At 41.0% G+C, this 26,749-nt stretch overlaps 2 protein-coding genes across 12 annotated transcripts in view; both read right to left on the bottom strand.

Annotated features, from left to right (window-relative positions):
* Window positions 1-13,895, bottom strand: part of CSE1L (chromosome segregation 1 like) — a 33,431-nt gene extending 19,536 nt beyond the window's left edge. The window contains exons 1-6 of one of the 2 annotated variants that reach the window (XM_005304604.4): window positions 13,465-13,895; window positions 9,236-9,331; window positions 8,457-8,599; window positions 1,917-2,018; window positions 664-809; window positions 262-352 (exon numbers count right to left, since the gene is read on the bottom strand). In XM_005304604.4, the coding sequence (XP_005304661.1) occupies window positions 262-352; window positions 664-809; window positions 1,917-2,018; window positions 8,457-8,599; window positions 9,236-9,320 (567 nt within the window). In that variant the 5' untranslated portion in view covers window positions 9,321-9,331; window positions 13,465-13,895. Of the gene's footprint in view, window positions 1-261; window positions 353-663; window positions 810-1,916; window positions 2,019-8,456; window positions 8,600-9,235; window positions 9,332-12,858; window positions 13,226-13,464 lie in introns of those variants that run through there. The other variant, XM_005304605.5, reaches the window with a different exon arrangement.
* A 3,682-nt stretch (window positions 13,896-17,577) lies between these two features.
* ARFGEF2 (ADP ribosylation factor guanine nucleotide exchange factor 2) overlaps window positions 17,578-26,749 on the bottom strand; it is a 58,822-nt gene continuing 49,650 nt past the window's right edge. For all 10 annotated transcript variants that reach the window (XM_042861138.2, XM_008172113.3, XM_042861139.2 and 7 more), the window contains 5 exons: window positions 26,439-26,569; window positions 25,128-25,296; window positions 23,620-23,758; window positions 22,314-22,431; window positions 17,578-21,413 (listed from right to left, as the gene is read on the bottom strand). In XM_042861138.2, the coding sequence (XP_042717072.2) occupies window positions 21,237-21,413; window positions 22,314-22,431; window positions 23,620-23,758; window positions 25,128-25,296; window positions 26,439-26,569 (734 nt within the window). In that variant the 3' untranslated portion in view covers window positions 17,578-21,236. The remainder of the gene's footprint in view (window positions 21,414-22,313; window positions 22,432-23,619; window positions 23,759-25,127; window positions 25,297-26,438; window positions 26,570-26,749) is intronic.

Raw genomic sequence — 26,749 nt, 5'->3', positions numbered from 1 at the left:
GAAAGGATTAATAGGAAACATGAACAGAAATGTATTGGGTGTATTGCAAATGCCATGTAATGTTACAATTTTATTGAGAGCACATTCCAGAGTATTGATGACTTTAGTTCTGGCATCCTGATTTCAGTTTAAAATTTAGTACGTTTCTAAACAACTATTTCTAAGTAACTTGCATTCCACAAGAATTCACAAGTAAGTCAATTTAAAGTGTTAAATCATCCTTAAAAGAAGCTCAAACAACTCTCAGAAATAATCCTGTACCTTAAAGAGATTTGTCAAGGGCTGTGCAAAGGCATCAAGGACAAGTTTGATTTCTGTCCACAGTTCATTTGATTTAAACTCATGGCGGTATCTGGCAAATGAAGGGAGGGGGAGGGAAAAAAATAGTAATAGCACTTCATTCCGATTTAACTTGAATCTAATTATTTATAAAGGAACTCTGAACCTTGAGACAAGTCAATTCAAGCAAATGCAAGAACTAAATGCTACAGTTAAAACTGTCCATGTAAGGTATGAAATTCAATAACCACTTAAATAAAGCGACCAATCATTATAAAGTCAGTAACTTCAATTAGAAGTCACAACCACAAAATTCAATTTAATAAGCAAAGGTTTGTGCATTTTAGTAGAAATTCTGGAATCCACACAGTAATCCCTTAATACCTTTTAAATAAGGAGTGTGCAGTGCGAAGGACTCCATTAATGACATGGAAATCTCCACTCTGAAAACGATTCACCATTTCGGTCAGCAGGTCTGGCCATTTCTGAGGGAAGTCTTCCCTGCCAATAATGCTAATGGCGTCACTTAACTGGAAAGGAAATGTAACCATTCTATCATACCATTTGTGAGCAGCATAGTGATCAGTACTTACATACGACAGTTACTCCTGGCGGAATTTTGCACCACTGCTGGTGGCTCCTACCCTGCTCCCCAGTCCATCCAACCCCCATGCATCTGGACCCCCCATACCAGAGCAACCCAGAACACCCCCTACCCCCCCCCAGAAACCCCTCAGTCTCCTGCATCCAAACCCCCACCACGGTGATTCTTACCCTTCCTGCAACCGGACCCCCACCCCTGCACCCAGACCACACCTGCTGAGCCCCAACCACCTTCATCTGGATCCTCCCCACAGAGTCCCCTTCCCCCGGCACCAGGAACCCCCAAACAGCCTCTGCATCCGTATCTCCCCCTTCAAACCACCCACACAGAACCCTCTCACCCCACACCTGGATTCCCACTGGGCTAACCCTGCTTGCCTCACACCTGGATTGGGGCCAGGGCTAGGCATGCAAGACTCTGTCCCCCTCTCACTTGCTATCTTAGTACATATGGCATGAAGGGGCAGGGCCCTGGGGTGTTTCTGGGGCAAGCCCGGCCCTTGCATTGTGTTGGGGTCTGGTGCAGCCTCACCACTGAGTGTGTCCCAAGGGGCAGGGTGATCTCCCACCTCCATGCAGCCAGTGGCCTATGCTCCCCACTGCCATGCTGGAGTCTCCACATTTACTGACTAATGAAATATGCAGAATTTTAAAATACTGTGCTCAGAATTTTTATTTTTTTGGTACAGAATTCCCTTAGGAGCGACAGTGACTGACATGACAAATACCTAGATGCTCACTCACTTTAAGCTAGTTAGTTTGAGAGGGATCACAAGTTAAAGAAAAAAACATTTATTTTATCCACTTGTTCTCTTTGGGCAGGGGGAGAGGAAAGAAAGAGAGAGAGATAAAGAATGAGAATGACTATAGAGACACACACACACACACACACACACACACACACACACACACTAAACTCTTTGGGAGACCCCAGAACATGACTCTGATCTCCCATCAGGGCTTGTAGGCACAACATCCTCCCGAAGGTCTCAGTGAAGCAATCTAAAAGACCCCACTTCATTCTGTCATCTTACCTGTTTTTGAATTTGTTCTGGACTGCTAAGCATCAAGTGTACTATGTTGCCTTTAATAGCTATCCTGTCTGTTTCACATATTTTGTTTGGTTCATCTTCAATCTAAAAGTAGAACATTAGTTAACTATGAGACACATCTGTTACTCCTCTGTGCAATGAAAGGAAAAAAAACACTCCATATTTTTTTAGTGTTCTTTACATAAATTGAGCATGTTGCACCACAATAAGGAAACCCAGTGTAGAAAACTGAGTGTTTGCCAACATCTTTATTTTTAATGATATACCTCTGCCTGTGCTGGAACTATCATGGCAATCTCTGCAGATAAACCAAGAAAATTAAATGCTTCTATAAAATTAGGGACTACACTTTTTCCTTCAGAATTACTGGTTTGAAGAGGCTGACCAACCACTTCAAAATAGACACCCATAGGTGAATTGGAATTAAATGAAGGTATTTCTCTGTTGGGTGGTTGAACTTAACTTGGAACCCAGCGAACTTCAAACAATGAATAAGTAATTTCAAAGCACTGCCACATACACAAAATAAAACTGAAAACAACTAGAGAAATGTCCCCCCGCCCCCTTCTCTGTGATTTATAGTTATTGACCCCTTGCTGAGCAGTAGCAGAACTCAGGACCGTGCGAGATCAGCTTCCTATTTGGAGCAGAAATAAGTGAGAGTGAACCTCTTAATGTAGCTTGTTTATTTACAAGATGCACAAATCCGGTTTCCTTGAACAGGACTTATAATGAGCAGCGCATAGGCATCTCCCTCTTACAGCAGCCTCAGGAAAGGTAGCTTTGCCCTGTAGCCAGAAGCATCTTGGCCTCTAGCTCTCTTCTCCAAGGCCTATCAAGTCTAAAGCCTGGTCTACACTAAAAAGTTATGTCAACATCAGCCATTTTGCATCAACCTAGTTGAATGTGTCCAATTTTGTCTCCTTCCGACATAAGCTCTCCATTATGTTGACATAGTAATAGCACCTCCCTGAGCAGCACTGAGCCATGGTCGATGTACTGAGGTTGACACAGAGTGAACGTAGACACTGCATTACCTATGTTGACCCTGCAGAGAGTCCTGTGGCATCTTATAGACTAACAGACATATAGGAGCATGAGATTTTGTGAGTGAATACCCACTTCTTCGGATGCATGTAGTGGAAATTTCCAGGGGCAGGTATAAATATGCAAGCAAGAGTGGGTAAGGCTAGAGATAACGAGGTTAGTTCAATCAGGGAGGATGAGGCCCTCTTCTAGCAGTTGAGGTGTGAACACCAAGGGAGGAGAAACTGTTTTTGTAGTTGGCTAGCCATTCACAGTCTTTGGTTAATCCTGAGCTGATAGTGTCAAATTTGCAGATGAATTGAAGCTCAGCAGATTCTCTTTGAAGTCTGGTCCTGAAGTTTTTTTGCTGCAGGATGGCTACCTTTAAATCTGCTATTGTGTGTCCAGGGAGGTTGAAGTGTTCTCCTACAGGTTTTTGTATATTGCCATTCCTAAAATCTGACTTGTGTCCATTTATCCTTTTACGTAGGGACTGTCCAGTTTGGTCGATGTACATAGCAGAGGAGCATTGCTGGCATATGATGGCGTATATTACATTGGTGGACGTGCAGGTGAATGAACCGGTGATGGTGTGGCTGATCTGGTTAGGTCCTGTGATGGTGTCACTGGTGTAGATATGTGGGCAGAGTTGGCATCGAGGTTTGTTGCATGGATTGGTTCCTGAGTTAGAGTTACGATGGTGCGGTGTATGATTACTGGTGAGAATATGCTTCAGGTTGGCGAGCTGTCTGTGGGCGAGGACTGGCCTGCCACCCAAGGCCTGTGAAAGTGAGGGATCGTTGTCCAGGATGGGTTGTAGATCACTGATGATACGTTGGAGAGGTTTTAGCTGGGGACTGTATGTGATGGCCAGTGGAGTTCTGTTCTGGATCTGCTTTTACAGATCCAGACTAACACGGCTAGCCCTTTGGTATGTTGACCCTAACAGTCCTCCAGCAGTCGTCTCATAATACCCGACACTGACCATTCTGGTCAAGGTTGTGAACTCCACTGCCCAGGCATCACAGAGACCTTAAAGCCCTCCACATTTTTGAAATGTCTTTTCCTGATTGTCCATCTTGGTGAGCACAACTACCAGTTCTCCACATCAGCTACATGCTCCAGCCAGGAGCAGACAGGATTGGATTTCCTGAGCCTGAGAGCATACTGTGCAGTCACAGCTACAGACCATCCATAGAAATGTGGACATCTATGAGCAGATTGCACAGGGGAGGCAGAAGGGGTACGACAGGGAGCAGCACCAAAGCAAAGAAACGGCGGCAGGCATACCAGAACGCCAACGAAGCCAACGGTCGATTCAGTGCCAAGCTGCAGACCTGCTACTTTTACAAAGAGCTGCATGCCATACTTGGTGGATACGCCACCATCCCACACTCCCCCATTGATACCACTGAGGAACGCAAATCACAGGCCCCTGGTATGAACAGCAAGGATGAGGACGACAACAGGGGACATACAACTGGGGAGGGTGTCCAGCTATGCCACAAGCCAGGACCTATTTGAGACTTCACTGCAGTCCAGGCAGTTGAGCAAAGGCAAGCCCACGCCTGTGTAAAAATGGTGCCAGTATTCAGTGCCATTGCCCTATACTCATTTTATGCAACCGAGCAATTCCCCCCATCCCTGACAGGGCATACCATGGCTGAAGCGGTGAGCGATGCTGTGCACAATCACTCTGAAGCAGAAATGTCAACCTCTTGTTTCCCTAAAATGTTAAACAAGGGAAGGGAGTTCTGAATCTTAACTTTCGTTTTCCATTGTGACTATACTGACAACGGAACCTCTGTGTGTTTTATTTGTAGCTGCTGCAGTTGCAGCAATCAGGGGTTTCCCTCCCACACCGGTGAGTGCCTGAGCCAGAGGAGGACTTAGGATAACATTTTCAGTGGGATTCTGCAAGCCAGTGCTGCATCAGACTGTGAACAGAGGACCTGGAGGATGAATATTGCAAGACTGTAGGGAGAAGGAAAGATCAGACAGGGAGATGCACCAGGGTCATAAAGGGGCTTCTCTATCAACAAACACAGATGCTGCAGACTCTTCTGGACCTAATAATTCAACAATCCCAGGCTCACCTCGCTCTGAAGGCCATGGAGAACTCCAGTATACTCCATATTCCATGTGGCATCAGTGGCCACATCCCTACCCCTACCGCTTCACACTGGGGGACATTAAAGACAACCACAACTTCACATACACTGACCTGTTAAGAGCCATGACTGCTGTATGTGAAGCTAAAATGGACATGAATGTTCCTTCCCCTTCTTTAAGCTCTGTTCCACAAGTCTATTAAGGTTTTAATGTATTTAGTTTTAATTTGCACAAATTTTTTTTTGAAGTGTTTTCATTTACTCAAGAAAACAGTATTGTTTGGAAAATAATTCATCTTTATTAGTTCCAACATATGCTGCAGAATGCCTGGTGGCACTGAAAGCACCCACTTCGTTGTTATTGGACATTGTAAGACAATTCATAGGCTCAGTGAACAAAGTGAAATCATCAGATGTGCACCAAGCACCACACAATTTGTAACAAGCCTCCAAACTATAGGGCCAGGTAGAGCACTGTACACCACAACGCATTACTGTGGCTTGCTGTTAATGTGCTCTTTCAATTCCTCCTTGAGCTATATAGCTCCATGCTGAGCTCTTCTGATAGCCCTTACGCCTGGCTGTTCAAACTCAGCGGACAGCAACTGCACCTCTGCCCTCTACCCCAGCAGGTACTATTCCCCCTTTGCTTCACAGATATTATACAGGACACAACAGGCAGCTATGACAATTGGGATATTTTTCTTACTGAGATTCAATTGTGTGAATAAACGCCAGCACCCATACAGTCTACCAAAAGCATATTCATTCAACTGTCATTCTCCAACTGCTGAGCCAGTATATGGCTTCATGACCCAGGGGAGTAAAGAATAGGCTGGGTCCCTCAGGATCAGTATTGGCATTTCAACATCCCTAATGGTAATCTGCCAATCAGGAAAGAGTCCCTGCTTGTAGCTTTCTGAACAGTCCTGTGTTCTTAAAGATGCAAGTGTCACGCACCTTCCCTGACCAGCCAACACTGAGGTCAGTGAAGTCCCTGGTGATCCACCATCGCTTGCATAACCATTGAAAAATAGCTCCTTCTCATGACGTACTCTGTGGCAAAGTGGTCTGGTGCCAAAATAGACACATGCATGCTGTCTGTTGCTCCACTGCAGTGCAGGAAACCTATTGCTGCAAATCCACGCATTATGTCCTGCACGCTGCCAAGAGTTACAATCCTGCATAGCAGGAGATGATTAATGGCCCTGCACACTTGCATGACAACAGTCCCCAAAGTGGATTTTCCAACTCCAAAATGACTTTGCAATGATGGTAGCAATCTGGCATTGCAAGTGTAATCACCACTCACTTCTCCACTGTCACTGCAGCTCTCATTCTTGTGTCACTGCTCTAGAGGGCTGGGGCAAGCTTGGCACACAGACCCAGGAAAGTGGCCTTGCACATCCGAACATTCTGCAGCCAGTGCTCATCACTCCAAACGTGCATTACAATGCGATCCCATTAATCAGCACTGGTTTCCCAGGGCCAGAACCAGTGCTCCACCACTTGCACCTGCTCCATGTACAAACAATCTTGAACTAGTTCTCACTATGTCCCACAGCAATCTGCTCTTCAGAAAATGATCACATTCTCCGCAGCTCTTCAAATACCAGAAGATTGTGTCTCCTGTGCCTGCAATACTCATGACAATAGTTCAGAGCTGTGCATGCTCCATGCTTGTGTCAGAGATGGTGGACAGCAACAAGTTCCACGTTGGTTCACAGAATTTTCAAAACAGGCGTGAAAATTATGGGATAGATATGGCATTATGGGGTAGAGAAAGTCATATGATGAGAACTTGAACCCCACAGTCCCAGTAACCCCTGTGCAACTCACTTACACACTACCAGGCAATGCCAAAACTTTCCAAAACACAGTGCAGTGAATGACGGGGAGGGGCACACTGGGATTACCTACCCATGACACACCGCATTGTTCATCGGAACAAGCATTCCTGGTGCATACATGAAGTGCTCACATAAGGAGCCAAGTGTGCATGTGCACAAGTGATAGAGTAACTGTGGTGGCTTTATGCAAGCAGAACTTGTGCCGATAAAATTTTGTAGCGCAGACGTGACCTATGTGCTTGATAAACTCGGTGCCTTTTTCCTCCCCCAGCCCATGAGCTTTATATCTGGGGAATACCTCCCAGCCCAAGGCTGTTCACTAAGACCACATGGTCTAGAAAGGTGAACCTGGGCACATACTTTGTACAGCTGCTCTCCAACACCAGGGAATCTCAGCATTTCAACTGCCAGACAAAGGGAGTGCTTGAACCCACATGGCATCCTTCATGACTTTTTGGATGCACCTACTACATGGCATCTTTATCCTGAGTGCTTGTACTAATAAGGAAACCATTAGCAACTTTTGCTATAACTGTATGCTGGGTACTAATTATGACAACAGCAAATACAATATTTCATATAAAGAAGTGTGATATGACAGTGTCCATTTAAATTGTAATCAGACAGACACCAAAGGCCTAAAATTTTACATCCCTAATACAGTCATCCCATTTGTAATGGGAAATTCACATTCTGATTTAACAGCTAGTTTGCATTAATCCTAAAGCATTTTTTCCAATATTATAAAATTTATACATTGAAGATTTTCAGAGACACAAATGGCAGGCATTTAACTCCCATTAACTTCCAGTGGGAATTCAGCATTTGGCTGCCAGGTGTACCTACAAAAATCTCCACACATTGTCAGGGTTGATAGGTCCCAAATGTAGTTGTTTTAACCATAAATTAAATTTCACTACAGCTGAATATTTTGAACAAAGAATGCTCCAGGATCTCCAAAATAAGAACAACTTTAAGTAACAACATCTCTGTAAGTGAGAAACCAAAACAATATAATGCCCAAGTGTGGACACTTTTTATATTGGTTAGCATAAGTCAGTTACAACCTGACCTAAGCTAAACTGATTTAAAGAGTGTTTGCATACAAAGTTGTATTGGTTTATATCAATTGGTTTAAAAAAAAAAAATCACACCTTTAGTTGAAATGAGGCAACATTGTGTTTAGACCAGGCTTGTGCTACTGTCTTCTGTATTTTTTGCAGAAATGTGAATGTCAAATGCTATATTCTTCCTTCACCATTTCATTATCCTGCTCTATTCTTATGATCCAGAAAGGGAGTGAAATTAATAAGAATCCTACCGTCTTCTCTCAGGCTTCAAGAACCCAAATATTGTTAATTCCTATCCCATCAATAAGTCAAGGTCTGTACTTGTTTTCTGAATGATCCATCTATCATCTCTCAAAGCATGGGTATGCAAACATTCTCCATGATTACTGTTCACATAAGAATAATTTACTGCATATCAGAGAGCTTATATTACATTTTATCTCAATTATTCACCAAAATACCTACAATTCTCCAGTTTCTTTTAATATAATTCTTGAAAGTTACAGAGGCACAGACTTTGATGACATTATCTTGCGACTTCTCCAGCAGCGTTAAGAGTAACAATGGATAATTCTGGTTTCCTTCGACTGATTCGAGAAACTTCTCCGCTGTAAGAGAATATGCTAAGTTTAACAAAAAATGCATTAGCTTTTACACAGAGCCCTATCATTCTTCAACATTGAAATAGAAAAAGCACCATTTAGTAATTAGACTAATATTCATACGAGTGTGTCTCAAGAAGAGAAGTATGTAAATAGAATGCATTTTTATTTCCACAAAAATTGACAAATATTAAGTAATAGTGGTGCTAGAGTGTTTCCACTACAAACAAAAGTTTTGAATGCAGAGCAAACTGTGGAAATATTGCATCCTCACCATTTCTAAAAAGCCATGAACACCCAGAGGCAAATCCTGGATTTTTAATTAGCATTATCTATGTTTGGAAACAGCATTGCTTCTTTTCATTGACAACCATATGACGATATACAAGAGAATATGAAATTAGGAAAAGAGGGAAATGGAAGAGAAGGAAAACAGGGAGAAGAGTTATGGATAGCTTTTATTTACACACTTTATCAGAGGGTTCGTTCAAAGACTCAACTGCTTTAGAAACTAACCCAAAACAGTTTAAGGTAGGAAAAAGATCACATCTAACAAACTTCAGTGGCAGTTCAGGCAGACAGAAGAGCTAAGCAGATACTATGCTTTTCAACCAAGCGCAATGCACTCTTTAACCATTTTACCTGGACGCCGTATAGAAGGATCTGGATCTAGTGTCTTCTTTAGGTATTCTGTTAAAGTCTGTAAATTGGCATCACTGAGCTCCATAACTGCAGAACCTAAAGATGCATAAAATATTTGGTTAAGAATTCAGAGTAAAAAATAGTTTCTATGCAATTTATTTACCAGCCCAATAGGCTGTGCATACACTTATTTAGGATTTACATTTTCATTTGGAATTTCAAAAAGTACATTCATAACCTGTATTATATCCAAGCAAAGCTGATATGAAATTAAATATGTATCTAAAGCAGAAAGCATGACATTTTTCTCAATTATGTATGACTGCTAACAGCTGTTTCAAGCCAAAGCCAACCTATGTTACTCTTCCTCTCCCCTCATTGTCCTACACATATTTCCAGGTTCACCTCGGTGACTGTTACCTTCACAACTTAGTTGAGATCATTCAAGTGACAATATCATCACTTGACCAGAGTCAAGACACATTTCAATTTTGTTCAAGCTCTTTTTTCTCCCTCTCCTTTTCCCACAGTGGTCTGTTTTTCTTTGCTGTTCCAAGCAGCACTTTCTTATCCTATTGTTTAGGCAAAAATAAGATTGGGCTTTTCTTCAGTGAGCCATCCTTAGATGTTTCCCTTCTCAAAAAGGAGATAATTTTAATTGTTGCTACCAACTGCAGAATTTGTAATTTGCTATGAGAACACACACTTTTCCATTGGAGTATTAGCAGATACTTCTGTAATCCAGACTGAAGTCTGGGTGTCCCATTTTAGTATTGATCACCAATCCACAACAATTTCTAATGCATCTACAAATGCATTCAGCCTCCATCTCTTTGAGATAATTTTTGCCTGATGGTACTTCCTGGCTCTTTGAGCTGTGGTCCATGTGTTGTACTTATATAGCATTTTAAAGAGACAGTAACACCACAAGAGTTTCATTTACCTTACTGGGGATAAGCATGCGAGTGACCATTGTATGTTGTAAAAGAATACAATCCTGCCCCAAAACAGAAAGGTCAGAGGCATCACTTTTTCCTGCAGTTTTCAGCTGACCTGACTACAATCACATTCACTAGCTCATATCAGCTAACAAAACCCTACTAAAAGGTAATATTTAATATGAGAGTTTACCAGCTCTACGACAGAATGCCCTCATCCACCATTACTATGGTAAAACAAATATTTGATGCATCCATAATTAAAAATTACTTACTCCAGGCAAGTATAATTTTGCAAGGCCAGAGAATCAACCAATACATAAGTCATTCAGTTTATCTTTTGAGTCTGAATGAAGTTCAGTGCTCATGAAACAAATGGATCGCAAGTACTGGCTAGGGAGAGCCTGGCCTTGGTAAGCAGCTGTATAATATAGGAATGAAGACAAACGCCACCCTAATTAAACTCATGTCACTTGTGAATTATGTAGACATGATACATGGCTGCAGTGGTAAGTAATGAACCCATAACACACAGCCCCTTTCCCACAATCCTATAGCGGATGGAATTTTCATTAGCAACAAGAATGTTGCTGATTTTTCATCTTTACAACTTGTTTCCTCTATTTCTCACTCCACCGCTCTACTACTTTCATCCTTTTTCTGTTACAATCAGGAAATAAAAGACACTTTAGCCAAAAAATATGTTAGCTACTGAATTAATATTCTATTCCCTTCAGTCTCAATCTATTTGCTTTCTTATCAGAGATTTTCTTCTCTGGGAAACTGTCGGTTGAAACAACTTTAAACTCAGATGACTATGCTTTCCTTCTCTGAGCTCAGAGCAGGAGTTTAGAATTTCAAAGCCCTTTCAGTTGCATCTGGCATGTCAGTCAGTACCTGGTCCTGTAGTGCCACAGGAAATCCCATCTCTCAGCCTCTCTTATTTCCACAAAAATAGAATGGGCTTTTCTCCCTGGAGGGCTTACTATAAAGTTATAGAAAAACCTCAAACAGAAAGAAACTGAAGTCTGTTTTCACAGTCCTGTTTCAGACTCTGGACTAAATCTTGCTTACTTTACATAAATAATCCCACTGAAATTAATGGGCCCATATCTGCTCCAGCCAAAGGCCAATGAACTCATTCACATAAGTATTGTGCACAGTTGGTAGCTGTGGTGCTATATTGCCAGCAACGTTTTCCCCCTTTACATTAATACACACCAGCAAGCCATAATAATGCATCTTCCTTAACAGACTACAACTTACTCTAGAGAGAGTAAAAATGTTTTTGAGTTTTGACCCAGGCAAGTGTCTATGCTGACAGACACTAACATAATTCACGTACTAAGGAGGGAGAGGATTACTGTGTCAGAACTAAGCAAAAAGACATTTCTCCCCATTCCACTTTCATGGAACACTATAAAAAACTTTTGAGAACACTGCATTTCTGCTCTAAATTGTTACATCACTTATCAAGCAGGAGTTTCATTCACAGGAATACTTATTTCCTTAATTTAGTGAAAAGACAGTAAGCGGAATAGCAACTGACTAAGCAACAATACTTTGGAAACAAGTACTAGCTGGAATTTTACCTGAAACAAGACAAAGTGAGGGCAAAGTCAAGAGGTAGAAAGAAGTGCCGTGTGCTATGATTTACTGTTCCAAAGACCCATCTTCTCTGCAAACTCCTTCTACCACAAAGCCCACTGTGCGGGCAATGGAAGGGGTTTTTCTATCCATATAGTAAAATCCACCCCTGAGCAAAGTAGCGAGGTTGACCTAAATTTTAGGTGTAGCCCAGACCTCTGTTGCAGATATCAGTACATAGAAGAGCACGAAGCCAATACACATTGAAGTAATGGCTGTCTCATGTTCTGGAACTTTTCTCTTCCCCGAGCAGCTATCGCCCATTCTCTTAACCCCAACTTCTCTTAAGATTGTAAGTAACCACAGTTACTTTAGCAGTAGAGCTCTTGTACCCACTTTATGTGTCAGTGAGCAGGAAAGAGATGGAGGAAAGAAAGGAGCTAAACACATAGAAGTGCACGTATATTTTAGAGTAATTAGGCCTATGAAGTGGGTATTCACCCACAAAAGCTCATGCTCTAATACGTCTGTTAGTCTATAAGGTGCCACAGGACTCCTTGCTGCTTTGGCCTAGTATGTTTTCCCAATCACCATCACTCCTTCACCATCCATTCCAAGTTTCTAAATCCCTGTTTTACTACAGTGCCCAGAGTATTACACAGATGTAAAGACTGCTCCTCCTTCCTCCACAAACCTCAGCTCATTTTCACTCCTTTTTAATACATCCTAGCTCCTCTCTTCCCTTTCAACTGGAGCCAGTAACCAGGAATAGAGTTAAATTAGAACAAGGACTAAGTGCACACAAGTATTTTGCAGCAAAAGCTGGTGCCTTCCAACAGGTACAATGCTGAGAAGTGAACCCAGCTTACATCCAGAGACGAGTGCCTGAGTTTCCTCCCTTTGGTGGTACTAACAAGCGAGTGTATAGCATGCACAAGGAAGGGGGGGGAGAGAGGGGGAAAGCACACAACCAAACAGTGAGAGGGAGAAACTCAGTGCCACAGACTTCTGCAGCAAAACTGAAAAGCTCACACCCATGTGGTGAGGCTTCCTCCAGTTATCACCCAACTACCTCCGAAATACTGCTGTGCAAATCACCTCCTGTGCTCCTCTACCCATCATACCGCAGTAAAACCAGGCCACGTGCCCGAGAGACAGGCGAGCGAGAGATGCCCGTCAGGGAGGGCAGAGGCTGTCCCCTTATCTGCTCCCTGCAGCGATCGGAGGACGGCGGCTGTGCAAGAGGGGCCGGGGAGACTGCCCCTTTCGCGGTCCCCGAAGATGGGATAGGAGGCGACACCGCCACCCTCAGTCGCTACTACTAAGTCGGGGGTCGGGGTAGGCTGCCCCCAGGCCCTACCGCCAAGGGGGCGCGCTCAGGGCCTCGGAGAAGAGAGACTGAAGCAGCATCCACCCTCCCTCAAACTAACTCGCTACCCGCCAGAGACTGACAGCAGCGCAGACCAATCAGAGAGAACCTTTCCCTACTACTTCGGCCTAAGAACCAACGCTCGCGGGTGCAAGCGAAGAAGGCGGGCCCAGGTGGGCCCAGCACGTTCAGCTGCGCCTCCCACTGGGCCGCGGGCCCACAGCCCATCCCCAGTCCAGAATAAACAGGGAACCCCCCTGTAAGCAGCGAAGGGGACCCGGCCTACGAGCCTCGCCCGCAGGGGCCCTAACGCTGCGCGCGCGGCTGATCCTCACCTGGAGGGTCTCCCCGGTGGCGGCAGCTCCGAGAGCTCCGGCTCCGCTTCACATTCAAACCACGGTGAGAGGGCGCGACGGCGGCGGCGGCGGCGACGCACTGACCGCATCACGCTACGCGCGCGGAGCTGAGCCAATCAACAAAGCCTTAGCGCCTCCGGCTTGGGCCAATCGCCGACATCTTCGCTCCCGAGGCTGCCGAGCCAATCGCCAGCCTCCTTCCACAATCCATCCTGCGCAGTGGGGTCCAGGCCTGGGTCAGCTCTGCCCCCCGGCCTGGCTAGGCAGCCGCCGCTCCTCATCCCCACCCCCCACCCCCTAGCAGGAGAGCGGCTCTGCCGGGGCCTTGACGGTGGATTTCTCTTCAGAGTTCACGTTTTGCAGCTTTTCTCTGCGACCCCCAAGGGCTGGAAACATACATTACCCCCCCCACACACACACACACACATACACCCCCCCCCCACCCCGTGAGAGTCTCACCTAGTTACACGACCCCCCTCCCCCCCAGAGCGTTAAGCACCAACTGCCACCTGAGTTGGTGCCATTGCTGCTGCTCCTTCCAGGGCAGGGGAGCCAATGCAATGTACCCCTCCCGCAACTCATTTAATCTCCAGCTTCAGGAATCGAGGCCTGCGCCTGTCACAGCTCCGCTAAGCAGCAAGCCAGCCAGAGCTCATCCACAACCTTCATTTCTACCATCATGCTTCAGGAATAGCTGGCATGGCCTCTTGTTTTTTTGTGGACAAGTGACTAAGGATTGCATGGAATTTACAAGCACCTGTTAAAAAAAAAAAAAAGGAAACTGACAGCATAAGCTTCCCACTTGTGCTCAACAAGGCCATTTAATCAAACCTGCCACTGTAAGTAGTAGGGTGGGGGAGGGAAAATCCTTTATTGGACCAACTTATGTTGGTGGTGGAGACAAGCTTTTACATTTACACAGAGCTTGTGGGGGGAAGAGAAGAGAAGCTTACTCAGTATCACATCTAACTACAAAGAACAACATATTGTTTAGCTTAACTACTTAACACATCTCAAGGGACCATTCAAGGTGAAGTGGCCTGTTAAAACCCCTCCACTCAAAGGGGGGGAAGGGGGTTACAGATTGTTCATCCCGTGTCTCTATTGAGTCACTGTTTTTTAATCTCTAGCAGAGTTAGGAATTTGAGCTCCCAAGCTCATCTTTTGAAAGTGTATGTAGGTTTCCTTTACAGAGAACTGATAGGTCAGATGAAGTAATTGCATTGTGAAATATGTTCACCCACAGATGTGATGTTTTTTGTCTTTATTTTCCTGTGTGAGTTTATTTGAGAGCATAGCAATTGTCTGGTTACACACACACTCCTTCTATGAGCACATTTAGTGCACTGCAGGAAGTACACCCCATACTGTGATAGGCATATGTGTGAGCTATGCATCCAAAGCAGCACAGACGATACTTCAGTCTCACGCTGGGGTAGCTTAGACTCCTGACCATCTTTCCTCATCCCCTTGCCTTTGCCGGTGCCCCAACACCTCTCTTGGAACAGCCTAACAAAAGCAGGGTTAGTATGGGGACCTTTGCCAAAAAGGAATTAGTTCAAAACCTAATCATAAAACTGGATGCTATAGAAATCAGACTACACAAAGTGTTTGGATACAGACCACTCTAGTACCTTTACAGGAGTATTAAGGAATGCTAGAAGAAATTAATAGCAGACAGTAAGCACTCTCTTAATTCCCTAAAAATGTTATGGGTTGTGTCAAACTAAGATGGTCATTCAATGCACTGCCCACAACGTTACTGATTCCACATACTACTATGCCAAACATTAAATTAATGTAATATATTGTGTGCTCAGATTAAGTGTGTATATTAAATGTTCTCCCACTTGCACTAAACTCTAATCCCGGGCAAAATGTTTAAGATGAGATGTAGATCCATGGCAACATGGTAGTTTGTGTTATACCCATTGCGGATATTCTCTTTCTCAACTTCCATTTGTATGCAATAATTGTTACCCTGTGGTTGCTGTTACACCTTTGGGTCTCATTTTCCTTGAGGGAGAGGTGTTTTTCTTGACTCTCCAATGCTGGCACACACAAAAGATCAGTCTGTCAACTGGTAGCAAAATAAGATGTCAACAGAAAACTAGACTGGCCATAATCTAAAGCTAATACGGAAATTCACACTCAGGCAAATCACATCAAACTAAGCCTCATGGTTCCACCTCAGCTGGCATTGTGCAAGCTAGGCACCATTTGTCCAGATTATAAAATGTTATGGCCTGAATTGTTGCAAATTAATATAGTAGGAAAAGTTTAAGACTATTGTAGAGGTTTTACTATAATTGCAGTGGTACTAAAAAGCATAGAAAGGTCTATACTACACCCTAATTTAAAAACCATACATCTATCATCAAATAACCCAAGACTTCTATTCTCTCTTCCTACAGTAGATGAGATTGTTGTAGTTCCTAGTTGTGCCCCAAAAATATTTTAAATCTATAAACAAACATCAGACAAGCATCAATGAGGACTAAGTCAATTTATTTGACAAACTTAGCTGAGCATACAGTGCTAGTTAGAAGTAGCTTTCATAATATATTATTCTGCCTAACCAGGTACTCCTAGCTTCTGAAAAGCTACTATTCAGATGAGTAGTAGTGGCAGTTAAAAATGATTGTTGTGGAAATCAAAGTGATAATATTCTGATTCCTGAATTACCTATTCTCAACCCTTCCTCTCTCCTCCCCTCCCCCCAAAAAAGGTAGTAAGAACACTAACAGGTACTCTATGGAATAGTAACCTGGAAAAGGACTCCTCTAATCATGGAAGCTGTCATAACTATAAAGGGAAGGGTAACAGCTCTCCTGTGTACAGTACTATAAAAATCCCTCCTGGCCAGAGACTCCAAAATCCTTTTCCCTGTAAAGGGAAAAGGAGCTCAGGTAACCTGGCTGACACCTGACCCAAAGGACCAATAAGGGGACAAGATACTTTCAAATCTTGGAGGGTGGGGGGAGGGGGAAGGCTTTTGTTTGTGCTCTTTGTTTGGGAGGTTGTTCGCTCTTGGGACTGAGAGGGACCAGACATCAATCCAGGTTCTCCAAATCTTTCTGAGCAAGTCTCTCATATTTCAAACTTGTAAGTAAACAGCCAGGCAAGGCTTGTTAGTTTATCTTTGTTTTCTCAACTTGTAAATGTACCTTTTGCTAGAGGGTTTATCTCTGTTTGCTGTACTTTGAACCTAAGGCTAGAGGGGGGGTCCTCTGAGCTCTTTAAGCTTGATTACCCTGTAAAGTTATTTTCCCATCTTGATTTTACAGAGATGACTTTTAACCTTTTTCTTTAATTAAAAGCCTTCTTTTAAAGAACCTGATTGATTTTTCCTTGTTTTTAGATCTAAGGGGGTTGGATCTTGATCCACCAGGAGTTGGTGGGAGGAAGGAGAGGGGATGGTTAATTTCTCCTTGTTTTAAGATCCAAGGGGTTTGGATCTGTATTCACCAGGTAATTGGTGAAGGTCTCTTAAGGCTACCCAGGGAAGGGAATTAGCTTTGGGATGGTGGCAGCGGACCAGATCTAAGCTGGTAGTTAAGCTTAGAAGTTTTCATGCAGGCCCCCACATTTGTACCCTAAAGTTCAAAGTGGGGAAGCAGCCTTGACAAACGCATACATAAGAACTTGTACTTCATTGCTCATAGAAGAATTATAGGGAATTCACAATAATGGAATGGAATTCTCCTGCCAGTGACCACAAACACACTTAACAAAACAAGAGATATGAATAATAGTGGACAATTCTCTCTGTTTTGTAAGTTGTCACTGATAGGGAACTCCCCCAATGAAACTGCCCCAATTTAAAGTTAGCACAATTTTTCCTACATATACCATTACATTACTGTTTAAGCAAATCACTTTGGTTAACAAGACTGCAAAGGCAACTTTATGCGAATAGCCAAGATGTATATGCCTTCTCTGAAAATTTGTCAATTTGTTTTGTTTTTAAAAAAAAAAAAGCACATTACCACCATTTCTATTTGTTACTCATCATACACCAGAAGCTTTGATGTTCAGAAGTTTGAAAACAAGAGGAGTGGTTACATCTCACAAACTGGATATACCACAAAATAGTTTCACATAAGTTTTAATTACTACATTAAAAACCACTTCACTTTTTAAAACTTTATTGATTTACCACCTGATTAAAGCATGGATTATAACAGTATTATACACAATATTTTTATGTAGAAAACTTTACATAGTTTTTATTATATAATTATTTCTGCTATTCTCTCAAAAATGTATACATCCATTGGGCAAGAAACGCTTCTCATTAAATTACTGATATTAAATGCACTTAATATGGAGATCTTTAAGAAAAAGTAACTAGTTACTAACTTAGGCATTTTACATACATAAAACATACATTGTGCACAGAAAGTACATTTTGTTTGAAGTGGCAGAAGTGATTGAACAAAATTTAAAGACATTTTAAGTGAGCTGTACCTTAGAAAGCTTGTAAACTTACTGCAGGCCAAGGATAGAATATTCTTTTAAAACATTCATCAATATATCACTACAATGTTAGATTTTTTTAAGCTAGAGAGTTGTACTAGAATCTTGTTGTGTTTGCATTTTAGAAGCTACAAAAATAAGTGAAATCACATAGGGAGAAAAAAAAAAAACAAGGTTCAATATATTTTACTTGCACCATAACAACCAATAGAAGCACCAAGATGAGGGTAATTTTGAGGGTTTATCCTAATCAGCACATTAACAACTCTCCCACTGTCCACCGCCTTCAAAATGTTCCAGTAAAAAAAAAAAAAAAAAAAAAAAAAATCATAAACATGCAGGTACTCCACATTAATACCATTAAATTATAGGACTGTCATTTGTGGCATAACATTTAAAATACAACATCTGAATACAACTGTGTACTGCACATGGAGGCCTAGATCCTTATCAGAATATGCTAACATGGACCCCTGTTCTCATGCATAGTCCCACTGAAGCCAGTGAGACTCCACACAGACAGTGGGAGTTTGTGCCAGCAGATCCTGGTTTAGGATCAGAGCGAGAAGGTAATTACTCTTGGAGTTTTGACTGAGCGCTCTTAGCTTTGTTATTATGATGTCCATGGGTTATGGCCTTTCCAAAAGGTACAGAGAAGCAAACAGCTGGTGTAAAATTAAGGGCTTCAGACATTACATTTACTAATGCACCATTCTCTATACAATCAACTTTCAGAAACCTCTGAGACAGGAATAAGGCTGTTATAGTCTCTCCTCACCGCATACACTACATGGTAAAGCTAGAATGTTTCAGATGTCATGTATGATCAAATAACGATTTTAACAGTTTATAAATGGCATATAAACCAGTCAAATTCTTTCATAAGGAATCTAAGGAAATAGTCACTCAACCCTCAGGCTGTGTTAAAAGGCTCTCCAACACTGATCAAGGCTCTTAATTTCATTATCTTGAGTATCCGTATATGTATAAAGATATGTTTATTAAAACCACTTCAATACTATTTTATATTGAAAGAAAACCCATAATTCCATTGTTGTGAAAGAATTTGGAGAAAAAATAAAAAGCCCAATTCTCATCATTCAGATCTTAAGACATTAGTTGTATTGCTTTCATGCTGCCTAATAGGGATAGAAAGCATGCAACCTGAAAGGTAATGTTTTAACAGGAGACAGGACTAAAGTCATATACTGTACATTCATTAACAATGAGAGTGACATTCAAACATGAGAAATAAAATCTAAATAAATAGTCCTATTTATTTATTTCCTTACTGTAGTTGATGAAACAATACAGTAGAAGGGAATAAGTGACTGCTACACTTTACAATGCCACATAAAGGACATATACTGACTTCAAATGTAGCAAGTTAATTATATGCAATTACTTATTTTTCAGTCTTTATTCATGGTAAAATATAGCCATATATTATTTTCTACTGAAAGAATTTATATATTTCTTCTAATGTATACTTAAAGTAAAAACCCATGTACTTTTCTTTGGTATTAAAATTAAAAAGACAAAATAAGGTAAGTGAAAACCTTAGAGCACTACTGGCCAAAACAAACTACGTTAATATAAAGTAAGAGCACCATTCTGACTCTGAAGAAACCCACAAAAAATGAATCCCCATCAAATCCAAAGTTTGGATTTTCCAATGCTATATTAAACTTTGATTGCATTAGCAGGAAAAATCTCTATTTACAAAGCAAAAGGATAAGTACTAAAGACACAAATGCTTTATTTCAGTCAATTAACACTTATATAGTTCTTGTATGCAAATATGGGCAGCACAAACAGTGCTTGATAACACTTTTCCCACTTGCATCCTTAATACATTAAAGAAGGTGGCGATTTTCCTCCCACCGCTCCACATGGATACTATACTGTCTTTAGAGTTACGGTTTTAAGTCACTTGCAAATACAGATAATCCTATGGACAGGTTCAATTCTGTTGAACTTCAGTTAAAACTGAAAGTGCATCAGAGGAATCATTGTAACAAGAACACTACAGTCTGGCCTTTCAAAAAAAAATAAATAAAATAAAATGGAAGTCACTAGGGCTAATACAATTGCAATGTTAAATCACAAGTTTGCTTCTTGGTTGCCTCCAATAAATCGGAATGTATTGGAAGGTGTGTTATAGTGTGTGCTTAAGTTAATTTTTTTTAACTAAAGCAGTCCTGATGGGAATTAGACTTTATTTCCCCAAGCCATACTGACAGAACTTGAAAGTTGAGGCATTAAAATAACCAACACGCACAAATTGGCAATAAAAACAGATATGTCCTGATATGTACTAAAGAGATTACTTCTGGCTAAACAGACACCTTTGCTATGAAATATATATTCAAAATGGAAGAGGCTGACAAACCAATGTTATTTTAACTTAATCTGTTCAGTGTGCACTTTAAAGAAAATCAAATAAATAACCCTATTCTTGCATTTTACCATCTCATCTAGATAATCAGGCAAAATATAAAAGGCAATGAAGAATTTAAAAAGCTTTCCAATTCCTAATAACTTGAGATTTTTCTGAGTTCATTTGAGAGTATGTGTTACTATGTACTCCTGACACAACTAAACCTTCCATGAAAGCTGATCTTGGAAGGGTAAACACTGCTACTAAAGGGTTTTTAAATGGCTCACTACATAACCTGCAGGAGGAATGTCTTTCCCCCCAACTGGTGTATCTACAGCCACTGTACAACAAACTAAAAAACCACACTAACTGTTCTAGTCATGTGCACATAAAGAAAAAAATCCAGCATGATCTTTTGGTGGCCATTAGCCATTGCAATATATTTTATTATTAACACATGTGCTAACATCACAAGCCTATACAACCATATTCAGTATTTCCAAGGGGAATAATTTCCATTGAGGAATCATTTCCAGCAGATTTATGGGAATAAGCTGGAAGGTACAAGACCAAACAATTGAAGTAACTGATCTGCAGAAACAGAATTAATCGTAAGAATGACTAGCACTGAAGCAGACTTTACATCCACTATGTTAACTCTGTAGGCAACAACTTAAATAAAATCATTGAACTGCTGATAGCTATATTTTTGTAGGGTAGGCAGAACAAAAATCTGTTTTTCCAAAAATAGCATCTTGATCCGGATGATCTGCTGCTCTTTTGGGTTACAGAGAGGTACCAATGACTTTTGTTCCTCCTCTTGAATCCATTCCTTGAATGTAGCATGACTAAAGCTTTGTGAATAAGCAGCAATGGCCAGTCTTACTTGGGGCTACCATGAAGGCAAACGGGTCCCAGTTGTCCGTAACGGCTCCTGTGGTATCCAGATTTTGAACACTACACCTATACGCAGGAAGAACTTCCGTAACACAGCTCGGAGCTCAGGAATCAGGTCAAACTGCATGATTTCACAGAGGTACGGGTAATAAGTTGAAGCATGTGCTTTAAACTTTTGTGGAAAAAGAATAAAATGACTTAATGCAAGACAAAAATAAAAGGAAAGTTACTCCCATTACCTAGAACGTTACAACAGTAAAACTCAGGAGTTGGCATTGTTTTTCCCAATGAAGAGAAGAAACTGTCATCAAATGCTCATGCCACCACTAAAGCCAATTTCTGAACTCTGTAAAGCAGCAATATGATATTTCAGACAATGTGACAGTGCACTAGTTCAATGCCGGGAATTTCCTATTTTGATAACTATGCATAGTTAAGTAAAATATTTTACAATAAGATAAAAGGTTTAGTAAGATCTGGCTTTATATTTATTTCTATCAACACACTGATGTGGCAGCTGGTTTAAACAACTCTTCAAGCAAAACTGGGCCACTTGTAACCTTCCCTGGGTGAACTACACTGTAGTGAGTACCAATAGCCTCATCTTACTTCACCAGTTTACACTAACCTTCATCTGCATGGTCAACATCCTGGGGGATGCAGGAAATCCAGGAGACTTTTACATTTATAGCTACAAATTTTCTCCACAATTGCCAACTTAAATTATATGGAACTAATGTAACATACGCAATGTAAAACCAAGTATTCTCATAACCTTACATTATTCATTTGTATGTAAAGCACCATGAATATCTATATTGGTATGTAAATAATATTTCTCCACCACATCTTTGTGAATAAGTATATTTCATTGACAGTCCCCTCTGTGCACTGTGGAGCACTGGCAAACTAAATTTAAAAAATCCTGCATTCAGCAAAGAAAATTTACAAGTTAGCTAATAAAAATACTGAAAAACAAAAGAATTCATAACACGGATTCCTTTTAGCAGTAGTTAAGATCAGAGAAAGTATATTTGGATACAAGTATAAATGATTTCCAGGTCTATCTTACCTTTTCATCACTGATTTTAAGTGTTTTTGTTAAAAGCAACAATAGGAGATTGGTCCAGGCCTCTCTGTGGCTTTCTGAATTTACTGTTATAAAATAGGCCAGTGCTTCACTGCACACACTAAGAAAAAATTACACACATTAGTGCAGATAAGGGTACAGCAAACAAAACAAATCAAGTTTATATATGTGTCCGCCATCTGTAACAGCAGTATTTTGTGTTTAAATGCGAGCTGCACTTTGAGCTTTTTTTTTTTTTTTTCCTATTCGTATATCTATGTTTTTAATAGAGTTTGCTAACTTTAAACAAGTACACTGCTATGTCTCTCTAGGTTTTCATTTATCAAAATTGTTACTGATAACCAACTGGCATTGAGACTTGCATTAAAACTGATGGTTCTCTACTGGCAGGATGGGAAAAGGTTTTTTCCTCCTCAAATCCCTCCCTCCATACTGACATTTTTTAAATACATTACTATAGTAATCATTAAAGAGATATCAGTTTGATAACCCCATGAAGAGAAATCCTTTCCTGATCCTCAGAACAGGTATAGCAGTGCAAGATTCCCCCCTCAAACCAGCATCCCTTTAACAAAGATCTGTCAAGATCTTTTAGGGACAGAAGCAGAGTTTTTGGTCCCTCTGGAAAGACTGCCAACAAGAGGCATAATCAGTGCCATTTATTGTGGTGATTTCTGCTATGCTGACTAGAAATTGATAGAGACTTCCTGTTACACACACTGATTTAAGAAATCAACTATAAGCCAATAGGTAATGGTCACCAGACTGCTGCCAGCCTCAGCTGGATTTGAACTGGCAATCTATAAGTTCTCCCCACACAGACTCAATATGAATCCTCTGAGCCTCCAGTCAGCAGCAAGTCATCTTTGGGGTAAAGATGAAGTTGATATCTTTATTACCTCTTGTTGCCTGAAGTTCAAACTGTGATGCAACAGATGCCTGAAAAAGGTCATCGGGAATTGGGCTATATGGCGATTGGTGCTCACACCCTACCAATCCCACCGAGCCGGAAGGGCTATCTGGCCACATAGTATCCATTCTGAATGGACTTACTTCTGGTTGCCAAAACCCCTTTATTAGAGTGCCCCCTTTTCTATCCCCAATCAATTTATGATCCATCTGCACAGCTACTTTGAATGGCAACATGATTAATACTGCACTAGCACCCAGAAGTCCCAATCAGGATCAGGGAGCCACTATGCTAGGTGCTGGAAAAACAGTACAAGACACTCCCCCTCAAAGAGTCTTTTTGAAGCCCAAGATTCATTAGGTAAAATACCATTCTTACTTTAGGAGTCGCTGTTGTATAGCATCCCAGGAATCTCTGCGACTTTCATCAACGTACATTCGGAAGAGGATTCTCAAGCAACAAGCCAAGCTGCTGGTCTCTTGTTTTAAAAGATTGGGTTTTGACTTACCCTTGAAGCCTAGAAATGAATTCCAATTTGATACATTCATACATCTTTGCATATAGTTTAGAAACAGTAAAAAGTATAATTAAACTTCAAGATACCAGCTAGGCAGACCAACTTATTGTAGTGCTGCCTAAATCATTTTAAGGGATAACTTAATTACACAGAAATGTTTAAAACAACTAATCCTGTAGGCTGTTGACATGACATCTGAGGGGTGCACTGTCAGGGTTTGTCATGGAGCCTTAGGTGGTGCAAGTCACTCATCATTGAGAGGTTTAGATTTGTAAACTACATAGGTTTGGATTTGCCTCTAAAATCTCTGTGTATTTTACTATTCAATCCACGTATGGTCCCACAAAACTCAGTTCAGCACACACAACTCTCCTTGCATATTTTATATGGCGTTTTATTCAAGACAGACCACACAAACACGCCAAAGTCAGAAGCAAGAGCCTTCCAAAACTGTTTGATCTAACTTTGTTTTGTTTTTGTTTGCTTTTTTAATAGCTCCCCAAGTTGGTACAGAATTACCACCAAGTAGCAGCACTGGTCAAAGATACTGCCACAAGGTTGCCCAGTGATTAGAGATAAGCAGGAATCCTAGAAATCCATTTGCCATGGAAAAAGGCAGAATTTGCGTTTTTACAGAAAATCTTCCGTTTTTACATTTCGTGAAAAAATAAAAACACAGTAGAACCCCATTTATCTGAGCCTCCATTATCCGGCTCTCCGTATTAACCAAACCGAAACTGACAGCCCAAGCCCGGCTGCCACCCAGAGCTGAAGCTCTCCAGATTATCCAAATTTTTGACTATCCGATCTGACCTTAGTCCCAATTAGATCAGATAATTGGGGTTCCACTGAACCTATCTATATTGTGGTTAGGGAAACTGAAGTTCAGAGTTTCATTTTAAACATGGAAAAAATGCAGATTTTTATACCTTTGTATCAGATGATTTAAAAAAAAAAAAATTATGGAAAACTGGGATCACTGGTGATGAGCACTTCCGTGCAAGAAGAATGGATTCCATTGCTCCCTGGGCCAACAACCCCCTTTCCCCTACCTACCCCCCGCCCCCAAGTTATATTGACAAAACTGAATTACATAAATAAAATCCAATGTTTCCCATCATGTTTCTATTTTATTGTAAATGAAGTAGGTCTTTTGATCAATATTTCAATGTTGTAATTAAAAGAATTAGAAAAGTGACAAGTCTAATATAGAGTAGTTACGTAGCACTATGTGATTAAAAACTTTTACTGTATAGTACACTTGGAAAAAGTCACTTTTGCTATACTACACATTCCTACCTTAGGGTAAATATTTAAAAAAAACCCACAAGCAAGAAAGCTCAAAACCATTACTAAGTAAGGTGCTCACCAGCTCTCCATAGGACAGTTCGCTGCTCATAATTTGAGTTAAAGGCTTTTGAAAACGAATGAGACTCTTGCAAACAATCCAATAACTTAAAAAGATGTTGTGACGTTATGTACTTATACATTCCTTGCTCTTCTGTGTCAATGTGGATATCTGCATCCAGGGTGTCTCTCTACAGAGAAAATCAAGTTATTAGTGGTGGTTAATGGAGAAGGGGTCCAAAAAAAACAACCACCACCAACTCAGTTGTGTTACACAGTGAAGTACCTAAATCCAGAATAATTCCATTGTCACGGATGTAAATGAAATTTACTCAAGAATACCAGAACAAAGTTTGGCCCACAATATCTACACATCTGTTTCCATCAGACCAGTGGGTTTAGAGAATGTTAGGGCTGTGTTCCAGTGATTTAGTGCTTTCCTTCCTACTAGTGTATTTCCAAAGATACATGATGTAATTTTAGCAATTAGCATAAGATTAGACCAAAAAAGAACATGACTTCCATTTCAAGGCACAGAGAGGTACCGTTGAGTGATACAAAGCACTTGCCTACACACAAGGCCTGATTCACTGCCTCTGCAGAGCTCTGAAGACTGTCAGACAAGTTAACTAGTCAGATATGTAGTTCCACATGTTTAAGTAGATGCTGCACAACATAAGAGTTCAGCTTCTTTGCCTTAATTAGAGGTTGCATCAATAAAATTTTATTCTTTATATTTGTAAGATGTGTACCCATTACACAAGCCTCTGGACATAACACATTAATAACAGACCTGCCAACTGTCAGGAAGCAGACAATCCCAAAATATCAGTTTCACCTCTACCCCCAAGCAATAGAATATAGGAGTTAACCATCCTCACCAAACCTGTTAAGACAAAGCCCGATCCAAACCCCTAACCCCGCCTTCTACTGGAACAAGCAGGTGGGCTTTGCACAGTGCCCTCAAGATCAGGGTATTTGGACCTGAAACATGGAGTTTCAGAGTTAAGGATTTGTCACTGAAGACAGCTTATCAGCCTCAGAGGTTAAGCCTTGCTAAACAAAGAATAACTTCTCCCCTCAACAGAGCATGCATTCTAGAAGAGATGCCCCTTTCAGAAAGTACAGTGTTCAGAAAGGGGAAATTGATACAGGAAGTTACACTCTATTGAACCCATTTTTAAATTAATAATTAATTATTATTATTATTATAGTCTTAATGGTTAGAAGGCCTTCCACAAACTATAAAGCACTGCAAAAAGTGCTAATTATTACTAGGATAGTAAGATGCAAAGACAAAAGATTAGGACGTTCAGAATCTAAGATAAGTTACCTGGGCTGCAGCCATGTGCTCGGCATCCTCCTTCTTGCTAGTTGCTGGGTAGAATACTATGTTGTCAATGGTTTGTATCAATTCCAGCTGCACCACACATTTAATAAGGAGGCCAGCAAACAGTTTCTGGTCTAATAGAATAGAAGAACTCTGGTTTTCAGTCTAGTTTTAGATGCAACTTATGCTAAAGTCTGTTAAACTAGAAGACTAAAACTCATAGTTCTACCAGCATCTCCATATCCAGTTATTTTGTTTGCTATCTTTGAAGTACAGTACCATATTGCATAGTCAAACATTTTCTCAATTATAAT

This window comes from Chrysemys picta, chromosome 13 (genome assembly GCF_011386835.1).
Source record: "Chrysemys picta bellii isolate R12L10 chromosome 13, ASM1138683v2, whole genome shotgun sequence".
In the NCBI taxonomy this organism is placed as follows: Eukaryota; Metazoa; Chordata; order Testudines; family Emydidae; genus Chrysemys; species Chrysemys picta.
This window is presented reverse-complemented; position numbering and strand designations above follow the sequence as displayed.